The sequence below is a fragment of the Peromyscus leucopus genome, chromosome 13 (genome assembly GCF_004664715.2).
Source record: "Peromyscus leucopus breed LL Stock chromosome 13, UCI_PerLeu_2.1, whole genome shotgun sequence".
NCBI classification, from domain to species: domain Eukaryota; kingdom Metazoa; phylum Chordata; class Mammalia; order Rodentia; family Cricetidae; genus Peromyscus; species Peromyscus leucopus.
In genome coordinates this window covers 22,862,811-22,879,527 of record NC_051074.1, presented here as the reverse complement: position 1 = coordinate 22,879,527, position 16,717 = coordinate 22,862,811, and the positions used below count along the sequence as shown (strand labels likewise).

General features: G+C 39.6%; 1 protein-coding gene across 1 annotated transcript in view; it reads left to right on the top strand.

Annotated features, from left to right (window-relative positions):
* Ptprm (protein tyrosine phosphatase receptor type M) overlaps positions 1-16,717 on the top strand; it is a 968,046-nt gene that overhangs the window by 632,614 nt on the left and 318,715 nt on the right. The window contains exons 8-9 of the mRNA XM_037210182.1: positions 7,310-7,618; positions 11,561-11,670. Of these exons, the coding sequence (XP_037066077.1) occupies positions 7,310-7,618; positions 11,561-11,670 (419 nt within the window). The remainder of the gene's footprint in view (positions 1-7,309; positions 7,619-11,560; positions 11,671-16,717) is intronic.

The window sequence follows — 16,717 nt, the reverse complement described above, 5'->3', positions numbered from 1 at the left end:
CGAAGAGGTAGGAAAGCGAAACCTGTTAGCGGGAGCGTTGGTTGTAATCTATGTTTTTGATTATCGATGACAGGATCCTAAAATTACACCCAAATATCTCTCACCGGTTCTGAAATTGAGTTTCTGAAAAAGCACGGCAGAAGTAATAGGAGGTAAAGTGCAGAGTTCCAGAGAAATGAGCTGCGAATTGAGCCTGCGATGGAAATTGATCCTATCAGTCAGCTTCTGCCCTTATTCGGAGAGAAGGGGATGAGGGAGAAGGAGGCAGGGTGGCTGATTAAATAGGATACTAAGAGCTGGAGGCTAGAACTGGGCTTGCTGGTCCCTTGGGTCAGGAATGTAACTGTCAGGCTTCTCTGCTGGAAGCCGGGCTCAATCTGCTAGAAAAAGAAGGAAATGAAAAATGCCCTGGGCCAGTGTGGGAGTCACCTGAGCTTCCTAAGTTTCCTGCAGTGGCTGCCTTGGTGCTCACCGGGACGCCTCTCTGGTTGGCTCATCTTGAGCCAATGATCTCCTCATCGAAGAGCTGGCCCCATGCTTCACACCAATGGGGATCATCACGATGCCCCTCTCAAGAAGGCAGGGTGTGTCCGTGAGTCCTGAGGGTTGGAGTGCAAAGAGAAATGGCCTCCGAATCGATTCCTGTTCTCAGCCCTGTCTTTGGGATTCGAGAGGAATGAGGAGCAAATATCCTGTAACTACTGGTCTTGGGTATATCGTTTATTACCCTGTTATCTAACTGGAGGAGATCTATATTACTCCCATAGAATGGCACTAATGGCATGCTGAGGGAACTTGGTGGGTGCGGGTGCTATTTCTACTGTACTCTCAGGAATGCAGTATATGTTCCAATTAGCCTTGCTGAAGCCCCACATTCCTGGTTATGGAGTTGCTACTGTGTGATCCGTTTCTCCAATGATGCCCTTCCGAGTCTTGAGTGATCATCAGTGTAACTCACTGGTTTCAGTGTCCCCTTGGAACAGCTTGTTCACAGTTAGCAAATATTTCTGCAGAAACTTTGAAACTGAAGGTGTCATAAAATGCTAACTTAAGATGCAAGCCTTTTTAAAGCATGGCTGGTTCAGATTAAATTTTACAGACTGGAGGGAGAAAAGAGAAAGAAGGTTACTGGGGATGAATTGCCAAAGGCTCAGTCACTGGACTTGACCTAGCCACAATGTCATTAAGGAGAGAAAGCTTTCACAGGTGCTTGACAGCACACGGGATGCCATTCACATTCTGGGGTGTATCTGTCCTTTAATATTCGTTGTTCCTGTTCAGTTTAAATTTGCATATGGTTTTTGGTTTGGAGATTGCCCTTGGATCATCAGGTGTATATTCTAATACTTAGATCCTCTTACAGCTGCTGATGTGTTAGTATTTTTGTTTGGTTGGTTGTTTTATGTTTGTTTGATTGATTGATTGATTGATTAACTACCTCACCTTACTTAACTTTGCCTCTGGGCCCTAGCAAGAGAAAAGGAGAGTATCCCACAACAGTAGACCATTCAGTCATTAATTTGTTGATTCAAACTCTGTCTCTAGTTTTTAACCAGTAAGAGAAGTGGCTGGGAATTAGAGTCAAGGTGACTTTTATAATGATGCCCTGTAGATAGGGTTCAAAGTTACCTCCATTGGCATTGACCTTGCCACAATGGTGTCAACATCTCTGTAGATACAACAGAGCTACACACCACTGATAAAAGCCTACAGAGAGTGTACAAGGAAATAGATGTGTCGTGACTTCTGATAGAATTGCTTCTCCATAAGCTGCAACTCTGAATCCATCTAACCTGCCGAGCACCACACATTAGCGACAGTACCCTATGGAGTAGCTGTGGACTCTCCTTCTGGTCACTGAGTTGACTGGAAGCTTTGCTTGATTGCTCTGCAAATAGGTACCCTGGGAAAGGACCAAAGTTCTAAATGCAGTTTCTCTATAATGTGTGCCTGCTTTTGTTTCAACATGAAGTTAAAAAGTTACAAGGGGAGAGTTCTTTTTAAAAATATTTTTATTGGAGTTTTTTCAAGATTTCATTCAGAGAATTCTGCATTTTGATCATATTGACTCTCAACTCCTCCCTCTAACTCCTTCCAGTACATTCCTACTTCCCCACATCTTCCCATCCCCATGTCATCTTTTGCTGTTACTGTTTTTAATAACAATAATAATGTTTTAATGACTGAATCCAATCTGTTCTGCTCATATACTTCTAGGTGTTGCTCCTTTCAGGAGTGTGAGAGATATCCTTAATCAGGGAGAGTCCACTCTATTGAGATGCTTGAATACAATAGCTTTGTATTGGATTGATCTGGAACTTGATGAGGCTGAGCAGTGAGGACCAGCCTCCTCATCCAGGAGCTGGGGCAACACACCTATTGACTGTCAATTATGACTCTCATGACAATACTGCTTTTAGATACTTGGTCATGGAGATGTTTGATTTCCACTAGTGTACCAGTTTTCTTGGCAGATGAATGAAAAGCTTGAAACTTCATTTTGCCTTGCTGCAGTTCTACAGGGCACTAACAAAGGAAAGCATTCATTCTGTGAAAACTTTACCAGTAGAAGACAAAAAAAAAAAAAAAAAAACAACCCACAAACAAACAAACAAAAAACCACTTACCTTTATAATCCTGAGGCTTTGTGTATTTTCTTAGGTAAGGCATGAAATATGTACTGCATAATAGTTTTCCATTCAGATCAAATTAGAACTACACTGCTTATTTAATATCTAGGCAATCGGTCATTTAGTGCAGTGATGGAAACCTTGGGAAAGCACTTTAGGACAGTTCTTGTGGAGACGTAATAGAGCAGGAAGATGATGAAGAGATGCCTGCTCATTGTAAGAGATCTTGGGTTTCTTGAAAGGTTCCATAAACATCTGAGTGATGAAGCATCAAATAAAATGCAACATTTCCTTCACATTAGAAAAAGTTACTAATCCGGAAGAAGCCTCAGTGTTATTTCTAAGTATCTTATTGATGATATTTTCCTAACATCTGTAATTTTTAAAAGTGTAGCTGGAGTTTTCCTGGTCCTGCCTGGCCCACAGTCAGGACAAATCTCTCTCATCTGCCAGACCCAACCAAGTAAACACACAGAGACTTATATTTCTTATAAACTGTATGGCCATGGCAGGCTTCTTGCTAACTGTTCTTATATCTTAAATCAACCCATTTCTATTAATCAATAAGTTGCCACATAGCTCGTGGCTTACCGGTATCTTAACATCTGCTTCTCATCATGGTGGTTGGCAGTGTCTCTCTGTGCAGCCTTCCACTTCCCAGAATTCTCCTCTCTCCTTGTCCCGCTTATACTTCCTACCTGGCTACTGTCCAATCAGCATTTTATTTATACAGAGCAATATCCACACCATAAAAGTTGGTTTATAATTCTTATAATTTAAATATTTTAAAAAATAGTTCATCCATAAGGAATGTTCCATACGAATGCCACTTGGTTACCTGGGGCTGTTGTGGTCTTCTTGTCCTTGGTCTCCACACAGGGAAGTTGCCATCTTCAGACACATACATTTCTGGCTCCCTCCAGTGAGGGTGGTTGTTATGCCAAGCCATGAGAGTCTGTTAAAGGATCTCGGGAATTTACTAAGTTATAAAATGGGGATAATGCACTCACAGATATGGAACAAAATAAACACCTCCACTCATTCAGCTGTTGTCATCCTCTACTCCACCTAAGGGTGATGGGAACCCACCGTCCTGTTTCAGACCACCCAAGAGAGTACCAAAGCACCTCCTCCTCAGTTTTAACCAGTCATGTATCCAGAAAGGGCCACTCCCATCAGGCTAGATAGCCCAAAGGTCATTGGTTGAACAGAATGAATACCCACAGCACTTCCCCTTTTTTGTCTAAATAAAAGGGTTCTAAACCTAATACAAAACTATATACAATATAAACAATTATCAAGTATTGTCCAGGAGATAAAAGCATAATAACATAAACAAAAGTGGAACTACAATCAACAAGAACATCAAGTAAGAAACATAGGAAATGTCCAGAACATAGGTAAATAGCAAATTACAGAGATTACTCCAATAGCTGTCCCATCCTGAAGAATCTAACTCTAATACCTAATATGTTCTTAGTTAAGATACGAGAGGATTGTAACTATAGCTATCTAGTCTTCAACCCCATCAAAGACCTGAGGGGGGGAAAATATTACCTGAGTAAGCAGGAAGTGCAAGCAAGCAACTTCCAAAGTATGCAAGAAATGATAGACCAGCTGACTGCCTGAATAGTCACCCATTGTTTCTCTGCATTGTTGGGGCATCATCCTCTATTGGCTATAGGCTAGAATATCTTTTTTTTAATTGTCCTAACACTTTCTAAAGACAATATAGCACCTAAAGCTGGTTTGTCATTGAGGTGAGGTTGGCTGCTTCTGCTTGATGGCCACTAAGTAACCCATTTAAAGTTTGCAGTGTTGCAAAATGTAAGTTTTTTTTTTCTTTAAGCTCTCAAGTCACAGTGAGAGAGAAATTGCATGTATTGAAGCTTAGTGCATGAAAAATGTAATAGCCTAGGCTAGAATATCTTACAGATCATTTTCAGAAGCAGGAAAATTTGAAAGACTGCCCTACCCTATCTTGGCAAGGTTCAGCAGTCGCTTTTCCTTGTGTCCTGCTTGTACAGATTAGACAGTATGCTTACTGTCAGCAGTCAAGGCATGGTGCAGTACTTTGCCCTACAGGACATATTTACCAAGAAGAACACAAACTCCATGTGGAGTGTCTTTGATGCCCATCATCCTTTCAGGAGTAGATCTGTGCTGCTAGGAGCAATAATGTCTCATGTCAACAGAATTCTAAGTTATTAAAACATTCAAATTCTATCTCCCATAGATTTATGAAGTGTTTGAAGATTATCTATCCATCTGAAATATATCTCTGTTTATCTAGAAAACCTAACTAACATGACTATAAGTTTAACAAGCATGGGTGACTATTAACCTGTAACTCTTATCAACCTACATAGCTTAAAGACTAAGGTTTCACATAATAAAATTAAACAGTCTGTAAACAGATGTACAGTATAAGGACAATGACCTTGAGTTTGGACAATATACAAAAATATCTTAGAGGTAGAAATGTACAGTGCAACATGGCAAAAATATCCTTAATTTGAATCAATCTACAAAATATCCTAAACAGAAGTAGAACATGCATACAGTCATACAATATGACATACAGTATGTCAAATATAATTTTACATTTGTATCATACAAAAATATTTTAAACAGAAGTAGGGACATATATCCAATATGACAAATATAGTTTTGACTTTGTATCAATATACAAATTATCTTAAATAGGAATAGAAAAATAATGTTACATTTGTAAATATATACAAAAATCCATGCTAATGCAAATTATCTAAAACTGAAAGTTGCTAATTTAGTTTACAAGTGAATACAATCATCTGCTTTATTTCCTATTCTACCTATCCCCCTTTTTTCTACTCCAAATGAGATTCCTGAGTCTAACTTTATTGTTCTGTCCCCAACCCTATAACAATTTATGTCCAACTCCTAACAGCTGATAATTATCCATAACCCTGAGAAAACAAAAGCCTGTTGGGAGAGGGGGGTGTCAATTTCTTAGATTTTCTTCCTGCTGTCCGGGGGCAAAGGTCTCCCTGTGGGATCCTGTAAAAATTAGAACAATGGTTAAGTCTCATGAAGACTAGCTGTAACATTTGTAACCAGTCTCAGAGTAATGGGTAAAGCTTATCTGAAGTTATGACTAGAGGTGTAAGATGGGGGACCATCTCAGCTAGCCACCTTGGAACTGTCCGGAACAGTTTGCAGTCCAAAGTCAATCTTTGTGTGGTGTTTTTCAGCTCGTTGGCATTGTTGTAAACCAGGTAGAATCATTGTTTTGGGGCCCAATCATCTTTCTGGAGACTTTAGAAATGGCAGTTAGAAAAATTTACTGTTCGCTGTGGAAAACTTAAACATTATTAATATCAAGACAGAAAGTTTAAATTTTAAGATAGTAATGTATCTAAAGAAGGTTCCAAAGAGTTGAACATAAGTGTGAATAGAAAGAGAATTGTGACAATAGTCCCTACATTTTTGGTTTTCTTCTGTCCCACACCAGGTGACTCTTACGATACGAGACAAAAACTCTTAGGTTTTTTCTTTTAACAACATACTTAGACTTAGAGAAGGAGAGAGCCAAACTCCAACTCTAAAGCCAGCTTTGACTAGGACTTCAACTTTTTTGAGAAGTAAAAAGATAATGATGTTTAGGTAGTGAGCTTTTACCCCAATTAGAGTATTTGTACCATTAGGTCAGATTTTTCTTTGCTTGGTAATTTTTTTTTTTTTTTTTGGATAGCTTTCCCTTCTTTCGATGGGCTAGTTGTCCAAGGTCTTTTGACTTCTTGTATTTCTGTTTTCCTGTAAAGACAGAAACAGACCCTTGCCCTGGCGCTTGTTTGGTGAGTTTTCCTTACAGCTTGTAGAGATGTCACATCAGTGGATGAACTATCACTTCTCCTTATTAAGAAATTTCTCCTGTTCAAATTGAATCTTTATTAATTTTGATGGTACCCATAGAGAGTTTTGAATTGAATCTTTATTAATTTCAACGGTATCCATGGAGAACTGAACAGGAGACTGTGCCCAGGGCCTCTTCCCGCACAGGTTAGGAAGTAAAGGAGGAGATGTCTTCCTAGTACCCTGTCTCAAAATGAAACACACGGGATTGCTGTTACACATAGCATTCTTCCATCATGTTTAGAAATCATTAATATCCTGAAGCACTGTTTCCTTGTCCCATCAGAATCATAGTGCCACAGTCTAGCCTTGACTCTGACTAAGTCATCAAGACACAGAACTTAGATTTATGCATTGGGGATGGAAGCATCCAGTTCATCAAATTGTTTTAAATACCTAGTGAATCCTATCATTTCTTAAGTTTCTAATTTCCTTACCAATTGTCATTCTCTTGCATTCACTATGGCAACCACACTTAAGGAAAATAAAACTTGAAATTATCAATGAACCATAGCTCTAGCAAAGCAGAGCATTCTAGCTTAGTCTTTGCCTAACCCTGAAAGGGCCACCCTTGCAACATGGCGGGGCTCATGGTGTATTCAATAATGGTTGTATGGTTTGTCTTAGTGCCATCATTTCCAAAGCAAGCTTACTCTTTCTTTATATGTTTTAATTCATATTATTCAAAATACACATATTTCTTGCATGTGTTTTAAGTTTCTCTGATGTACAGACTCCACCTTGTTAATTCTTTTCCCATGTGTCTTTCTACTCTTTCAAAATAGATCCCATGCGTGGCCCGAGAAAACTGGAAGTTGTAGAGGTCAAGTCTCGACAAATCACCATCCGCTGGGAGCCATTTGGATACAATGTAACTCGTTGCCATAGTTATAATCTCACGGTGCACTACTGTTACCAGGTGGGAGGACAGGAGCAGGTGCGAGAAGAAGTGAGCTGGGATACGGATAATTCACACCCTCAGCATACAATCACCAACCTGTCCCCGTACACCAATGTCAGCGTGAAGCTCATCCTCATGAACCCCGAGGGGCGCAAGGAAAGTCAGGAACTCATTGTACAGACGGATGAAGACCGTGAGTGCTTTTAACTGATATGTCTATGTGAAATATGTTCTTCCAAAACAACTTTGGTGTCTTTGACTTTTAGAGCTGCATGTTGAAAACAGGTGGCAGGTCGCCTTCGTGGAGCTTAATATGTCTGTGCCCCTACTCCGAAGCACTAATTAGGAGAGAAGGGACAGAGACCGAGGTTTCTCGTTTTTTATATAATTCAGTTTCACAGTGTCACACGTAGACACAATTTGTATTGACCATTCTCATCTCCCACAGCCCTGTCACTCTGTCCACCCTCCACGGTCCCTCACAGTTCTCTCCCTCACATCTATCTCAATTTGTTTTATTCCATGATCCACTGAGATTAACCAGGGCAATCTGTGGGACCTTGTGTTTAGATGTCCATTGGAGCCTGGTGGCCTCAGCCCTGGACATATAACTAAAGATAGCAATTTCTCCTCTCCAGGAATCTTTCATTCTGAGAGTGTATATAGCTCTATCCCCCCCTGCCTTCTTTGACTGAGTATTGAGCTCGTCTTGTGTGGGTCTGCTATAGGGAACTACAACTTTGAATTAATGATTGCAATAGTTCTGTGAGTCCAGACGGTGCTATTGTATGACCCCTGACCTTATCCTCCTGACCCCTTCTGGAATGTTCCCCAATCTTTAGAGGAGATGGCATGGGCTTCTATTTAGTGCTAGGCCCATAGTCAGTGCTTACTCTCCAAATCTTATTTTGACTAATAAGTGGCACTTTTCTATATGGAAATTCTATAGTATTCTAAGTAGTTCTTAACATTTTCATTATCATGTTGGATTGAGATATTACATCAGTTCCACAAACTACTATCTGAACATCTTTACATGGCATTTGTTCTCATCGTTCCAATCAAATCCATCACAGACCCACCAGAGCCAGAGTTCCACCTGCATGAGCCTGTGATCACATGCCTGTGGCTTGCCCGGAAGATCTCCCTGACTTCTGGCTCTTACAGTCTTCCCACCCCTTCTCTGTGGTGTTGCTTGACGTCTAGAGAGCGTGCTATAAATTTCGTTTGTATGCTGTAACATATTATTATAATATGTTATCATTTACTTTTGTATAAACCGCCTTTAAGAATAAACCATTATTTTTCATCTGTAGCAATAATCATGCCCCACGATAACGTCCAAAAATACAAAATCAGTCCTTGCATGACATGAGAGAATGTTACTGATAAACACATAATTCCTGTTTTAACTAACACTGTTGTTGAGTCAACAGGACTCAATGTAGCCATTTCATCAAGACCAGATATGACTGGCAGAGAAAAGAAGTTGCCCAACTCCTTTGGAGTTTCAAAGTGAGAACCAAGTTAGGAATTCTTTGGAATCCTGTCAAAATGTCAGACTCGCTAATTTTGGATGTTTGTTTATTTAAATTATCTCACTAGTCTCAGGAATTAAGCCTTGTGTTATTTGCAAATAAAAACCTATTGTTTTGTAGCTCAGCAGCATTCAGCTAATTAGAAAAGAACTATTATTGCAAATTACATTTTCTCAATAACCAACCAAACAAAAACCCACTTCAAAGAAGATGGGGAGAAGAAAGACAAACAGAATAATTGTCAAACAATACCAAGTTTGAAGAGAAAAGCAACAGTTCTTGTGACTCTAGTTTACCCAACATCATTTTGTTCTGGAATCACATGTTTATTGAAATGTTTAGTAATAGGAAGTGCATGGAAATTATCTTTTGATCATCATTAGCAGTATCACTGGACAGCATAGGTGATATGGCTACTTCCATAAAATCCAGAATTCTAGAATATCTAAAGCAAATCTTCAACCTAAATTCATTCGACATTTTATTTTCTCTATTAAGTCTTCTTGATTTAAAAAAAAAAAAAGCCAACTGTATTTTTCCTGTTCTAAGCCTTAATTTTTTTTGGATGGGTCCACTTCAAACATTCTTTTTTATTACATCATTTATTGATTTTTGCATGTATCTACGTGACTGTATGTGTTGGTTCACATGTGCCATGGTGTGCATGTGCATTTCCGATGAAAACTGGTAGGAGCTGATGCTATTGTTGCATTACATAAATCCCTGGTGTGGAGCTCTGTCAGCTTGGTGGCAGGTGCCTTCATCCACTGAGTCATTGAGTCATTTCGTCAGCCCCATGTAAGGTGCTTCTTCTACAATACCTTCACTTACCATGTCTCTTCCAAGGCATTTTAAAAGTTTGCTTTTTTTTTCCAATCAAGATGTCCTTCAAATCAACATAATTTGAATATATCCCATTCAATTTTAGGTTGATTTCTTGTTTCCTTTCTTCATTCTTGAACCTACATAAATATTTTCAAATGTAAACTATCATGCAGTAAAACATCCACCCATACAGCTGTGCTGATGCTGAGAAAGGGTGATGTCATAGGAAACACTTTGAAGGCAGAGAGGACAGGATTGGTAGCATTTCCTCAGGCTTGAACCAGCTGAAGCCTGGTTCAGCTTCTGGTTGTGATGAGCAGTCAAAGCCCAGAGTCTGGAGTCGTGTTTCCTGGGAACTTACTTCTTAATACTATGTATACTTTGTTTCAACATAATCTTCTATTGATTTCTTCAGCCCAGAATGAGTGATTACTACCATATTATATATTATTCAGATGCTATACATTAGAAATTGACTTAAATCCAACATCATTTTAGAAATGAAGCAAGTGAAATCCAAGTAGGACCAGCAGCTGTCTAAACTGCATATTTTTAATTATTGGAGAGTCTTAAATAGAAGTCACCCCCACCCCATGCACATCAATAAAAAGCTTTTCTGTTAAATACTTGGCTCCATTTGGATTAAATACAAAAGCTCTCATTCTACCAATAAGCATGCCTTCAAATAAAAATGAGTTTCAAATTTGAAATCCTTCACTTTCTTTTGAAATTCCAGGCATCCGTCCAGTCTGAGACAGACTTGGTGACAATTAGAAGGCTATTCATATCCTTGCACAGTCTAAAACATCTCTCCAGCCTCCTTTTTAAAATCTTTATTGAAATGTTTATCCATTCATGTGTTGATGAACATTTGGGGTAGTTCCAGTTAAGAATAATGCTACTGTGAATATTTGGTACAGTCTTCTGAGTTGACCTGTTCTCAGTTATCTTGAATAATCAGTAGATATATTAGAGGGTGAATGGGTAGGTGGATGGGTGGGTGAGTGGGTGGGTGGGTGGGTGGGTGGATGGATGAATGGATTAATGGATGGAACAAATGAAGTGAAGATAGATAGATAGGTAGGTAGATAGATAGATAGATAGATAGATAGATAGATAGATAGATAGATAGATAGATAGAGATAGACAGCAATGATAGATGACAGTAGAATGGCTGGGTCACATTGTGTATCTTTGTATATTGACTAATTTGAAGAACTGCCATGTGATTGTTAGAGTTACTGAATGCCTTCACATTTGCCCAGTACTGCATTTGGGCTAGAATATTGTTTTGATTGACAGTTTTCAGCCAGCTAATGATGTTGAGGATCTTTTCATGTGCAACTCTGGCTGGTTTTAAACTCTCTGTCCTCCTGCCTCAGCCTCTTTAGTGCTTGATTTACAGGTCTGTGCCACCATTCCCATTCTCTGCATCTCTGCGAGCTGGCACTACCACCCACCACTCCTTCCAGAACTCCTGGGAAGCCCTTGTGGCTACACATCCTCCTTCCTTCCTTCTGGAAAAATGGAAACAATTCATACAAAGGAAAATAAGTGAGCTTCGTGTAACTGACTCACACCTTACAGGGGAAAAACTGATTCAGTCATTTCACAAGAGCAGTACAGTTTAAATGGCTTTAGATTCCAGATTTTGAAAAGAAATGCAAATGTTATCTATAGACCATTAGGATCTGCAACGTCCATGAGTAGCTATGACTCCTTGGGAGGGTTGGTTTATGACCCACCCATTCATCTCTCAACGTCTTCTTCAGTCCCAGGTGCTGTTCCCACTGAATCCATCCAAGGAAGTACCTTTGAGGAGAAGATATTTCTTCAATGGAGAGAGCCAACACAAACATACGGTGTCATCACTTTATATGAGGTACCTTACTTATTTGTTGGTAACTTACTTTTTAAGCATAATGTCTTGTGATGATCTGAGCTCTCTGGCATTTTAGGAACATAATTTCATGTTTCTTTGGAGAGTTTATATAGTCATAATAATTGTTATATAGAAACAAAAGATGAAAAATGAGTTTTTCAACTCCATAATTTCAAGATGCATATTTAAAATAAGTCAGATAATTGTGTATTATGTGTTACATATTAAAATACAGTATAACATCTTTAGAAGTCACTTTTATTGAAAGTAATAAATACTTTGAAACATACATTGATTAGGAAGCAATCACTGAGTCACATTATTTCCTAGCTATGAACTATTTTTCCATTGATTGTAAAACAGCACTGATTATCCAATTATAAAGTCAATAAAAAATTGTCTACACAGTAACCGTGGAATAATCTTTTGGGGGTCCCTTCCCATCAGTGCACACTCCTTAGATTCACTGACACCATTTTGTCTGCTGAGGCAAATCAAACAGTTGAGTGATGATAGCAAAAGAGAATTTGATAAATTGTTCAAGGAAAAAAAATCATAGCAATAATGGGGTGACAGCCATCTTCATGTCACTGTGAGCATCATTTCATTGTGCCTGTTGTCATAGAAACAAGCAGGTACACTTCTTTTTTTTTAAAGTAGCATTTGTTTGAATGCAAATTCAACAAAATTATATGTTGTAAGCGTGCTAAAAATTCTGGCCGATCTGCATATGGATCTGCTTGAATGCCTCTCAGCAGCCCTGACAGGAGCCTGAGCCCAGGAGCTGTCAGCGATGATCGCCACCAGCCCTCTTGCTGACCCCACAGCCTCACACTGCTGCTTCCCACACCTTCCAAAAATTGGTATTGAAATGCAAAACAACAATAACAATAATAATCACCATCATCATCTAAATCAAAGTGAAGAAAGCCAAAAGAAAAATGTTGCATTTAGTGTCTGTTTTATTGTAAAAACATAAAGTTGCAGAAATCCATGGCTCAGTTTCTACGGAGGTGTTTTATAGTCAAGTCAGGAAGGGTCGATTTTCTTTTCCTCCACGATGAAAATATTTCATATTTTGGTCCCTCTAACCATGTTTGGACATTGCTTTTGCAGATTCTAATCTAAGAATATCAGGACTTTTTACTGGAAAAGCTACTCTTTGAAGTTCATTTTAAGACCCAAGAGTCTGCCCTGCCTGCCTGTCCCCAAAGCCACCGGCTGCTACTAGACAAACAGAAACAGATAGCGAGTTTCTTCCTTTCTAATCCCACCAGACATTTATCTTTGTGTGATAAGTAACTTCAGCATGAAAACAACAGGGAAGATGATAATTCAAAGGAAGACCCCATTAATCTCTCTGACTTAGTAACCAGGCTGTCCTAGGCTGAACACTGATCTAAATGCAGCTACAGTACGGATGTGTGGATATGCCATAAATCAAGGTTCTGGCAATCAGCTATTTGCAAGTAGAGCAGGTTGGCTCATTTTTCTGCAAATCCAAAGGGAAAATGTCAAATTTTTGAATTGGGTCTAAATGACTCAGTATGTTTTCTGGGTACCAAACCAGTCTTTCTCATTCCTGCCTAGTTTCTACATATAGGAAGGAGAGTAGTTCCAGGTTCCTCAGAGCAGAGCTTGGGTGGCATCCCAGGAGGGGCTCTTCCTTTCCTGGGACCTCAGTGCTCATGAGGCATGGTTCACTTGCCTTATGTGAGTGCCCGGTTTCCTGCTGCAGCAGATGATCAGTGTGGTGCCAGCCTGTGTCCCCTCTCTCAGGATCAGACTCGTGTGAAACAGATGCCGCCATGCTATGAAAGCTAAGCAGTTGCCCCTAAAGAAGCAGGGACTCTCACAACAGTGGCTGGTGACATTTGAGTCTAGATTACCAGCGTTGGTGAATGCTTATTCCCTGTGGGCTGTTAACATACTTAGATGATTTGAGGATAAAAAGAAATTAGATTGTCTGCTATAGATAAGAATACGGGTGCTGGGTTTGGTTGGGTTTTTTTTTGGGGGGGGGGGCGTTCTTTTGTACCTTCTAAAATTACACTAAAGCATTGGTGTTTGAAAAGCCCTAACAGCATTGTTTTCTAAACTTGACAGCAGTACATGGTCTCCCATCCTTCTGTTCATTGTAACTTCCCCCATCCCCTCACTAATCTGCCTCTCCTTTCTGTTTGCCTTGCCATCATTCTGATCTAACCTCATAACCGCATTTCACTTTAGCCATTTCATTTTGTCAATTATCTTCCGAAAAATCCAGGTTTGGTAATTATGTCCATCCTCAATGGCTCTCCTGTCAAATTAATACTGTTCTCCTGCTGAACCTGTTAAGGATGCCAGTGTTCAAAGTAGAATAAGCATCCCAGTTTTTCTTTTAGAGTTAGCCACTGTTAGAACTGGAGGCAAGTTCAAATTTTTATAAGTCAGAAACTGCAGTGCAGTTTTATTTATCAATTTAGATGGATGTCATTTAGTGTTAGCAAAAGCATGTTCGATTGTAATTGCACACACCCTGTGAAGTCACCAGCTTCCATAATGCAAAAGTAAATACAAGACACTTTCATGATTGATATGCAAAGTTAATCTCATGAGAACTCTCTAACAAAAAATTAGAGGAATGTTTGTATTACATCTTTCCAAACATGGACAAAAAGCCTTGGGAGACATGTGAACAAAGATCAGTGAATTTTGTTTGCATAAGGCTTTAAACTACATAATTATGAAAGACATGAAAAAAGTCTCAGTGTCAACAGAATGCTTGGAGTGTTCGTTTCCAACACTCATGGCATAAGATGGGCTGATAGCTATGGTCTATACAGATTTAAGAGAGATTGATGAGCATGATACAAAGAGCCCATCAGAGGGAGACATGCAATGAGGAAGAGGATGCAGCTCAGAAGGAACTCTAACCGGCCTAGAAGCATGTGATAGCATCTTTGCTAAATGTAAATAATAATTGGAGAAACTTAAATAGGAAATAAATTTGTTTAATTTTGTATAATCTCAATTAAAAGTTTATCTGGCTTTATATGATTTCTATAATGTATAACTTGACCAATGGCATGGAGAAATGCGGACATATATAGACTGTTGGTGGAAAATATATGCTGCCTTTTCCGTAGGCAATGTGAGACTGCCTACAACAATTTAAACTTGGATATTGTACCTATTTCTAAAGATCTATCAGTGAATAATACTCCCAAATGCATAACATATAGATACCGCATCTCACTAATTTTTTCTCTCAGTTGTCTGTAGTTAATTCTAGACCTATGGCCAAGAGACTTACACATCTATAGGTTTGTAGTCAGTATGTATAAGATCTCAGAAGAAGATAAAAAACCACAAAATGAAGCTCACCTTCTCTGCCTGAGAACTGTGAAAAAAAATTTAATCTGTGCCGTCCCCAGACTCTCAGTTGCATGTGAGACTTGCACAGAAAGTTAAGTTTGACACAGAGTAAAGCAGAATAGTCCCAAAGTTGCCTGCTGGTGGGGCCAGTCATATGTTAAGGGTTGAAATAGCTCAAGATCATGAGCCTGGATAACTGAGTGCACTTAGTTACCATTGTCTGAGCTTGGTAACCCTGAAGAAGAGCTGGGAATTGAGGGGCCATGTTAGGAAGCTTAGCTTCAATGTTAAGTACCTGGTCAGGTTGTAACTGTAATAAATAATGCTTTCAGAATAAATGTAAGTACAAAAGTATTCAAAGTAAAGCAACCTTCCCACTTTTTCTTCTAAGTGGTAACTACTAGGTGCTATAGAGATAGCCCAGTGGTTAAGAGCACTGCTTTTTCTTCCAGAGGAGCTGAGTTCAATTCCTAGTACCCACAAGGTAGCTCACAACCATCTGGGAACTCCCATCCCCGAACTGATGCCCTCTTCCAGATTCTGTGGGCACTGCATGCATGTGGTGCATGGACATATAATCAAACACTCATGCGATACACACAAAATAAAAATAAATAACTCTTCAAGAAATCAAAGGAACTACAGCTACCCCTGGATCTTATCCCAATTATTATTTATTAGTAGTACTTCTTGCATTTTTTTTCTCCTGGATTTAATGGGCCATGGTCCTCAGGGTTTGGTTTTCCTCCAAGAGCCTTCTGAATTTTTCACACCACTCTACTTTTTGCTCATGTGCCCCTGCCCTCCTTCAGCACTCACCCTACCCCCTCCTATAGTATACTCCTGCTGTTCTTTTAGTATTTTCTTCAAATACTGTAGTTGCCTGTGAAGTACCTTGGCCCTTCTCACCCCTGAAATCAAATTTAATTATCCATTCCTTTGTGTTCACAGAGTAAATTGCTCAGACCCCAATTAAAGACCTGTATTTTATGCTGGCTGCAATTACCATCAACTCATGCTCCCTATAAGATTTCAGCCCCCTAAAAGGCTATTCCATTTGGCTCTCTGTGAAACTGGCACCGTAGAGTTGGAGCCTTTAAGGAGAAAGGGGGAAGATAATTTTAGAAGATTCCAGGCACTTAACTGCAATCAGAAATCATCCAATATAAGCAAGTGCCCATTCCATCTCACCAGTTTAACACCTTTCGTCCCCACCACTTCATTCAGGTGTCACTTTGCTTTTGTCTGGGGGCATCCCATAAAATTACTGGGACCCACCAGAGGGCAATCGGTGTTCTTTATAGTGGCTTCATTAAAACGTTTTCTGCCCTCAGCCAGCAATGTAGTACTGGTGTAAGAGCTTGCCCAAACTTTTCTTCTGGGAGTCCTCCCTCTGCTTTCTCTACTGCCTAGTGCCTAATAGGTACTTAGTATGTACTAGCTGAATGACCAGCTGAAAGTATGAAATGCTGGAAGGAAGTATTATGTTCTGGCCTGAGCCTGGCGGGATACTGTAGTACATTGAATAATGATGCCCAGGCCAACAACCGCTCACTGCTTTCAACCTCGGTGGCAGGAGGCAGTTGTGGAGTTGGCCACCTCCTAGTCCTGGGGAGCTTTGTAATTTCTGATGTTCAGAGTCCTATAAGTTTAGGGGATAGGACATATGAACTTTCTGACCCTTAATGCA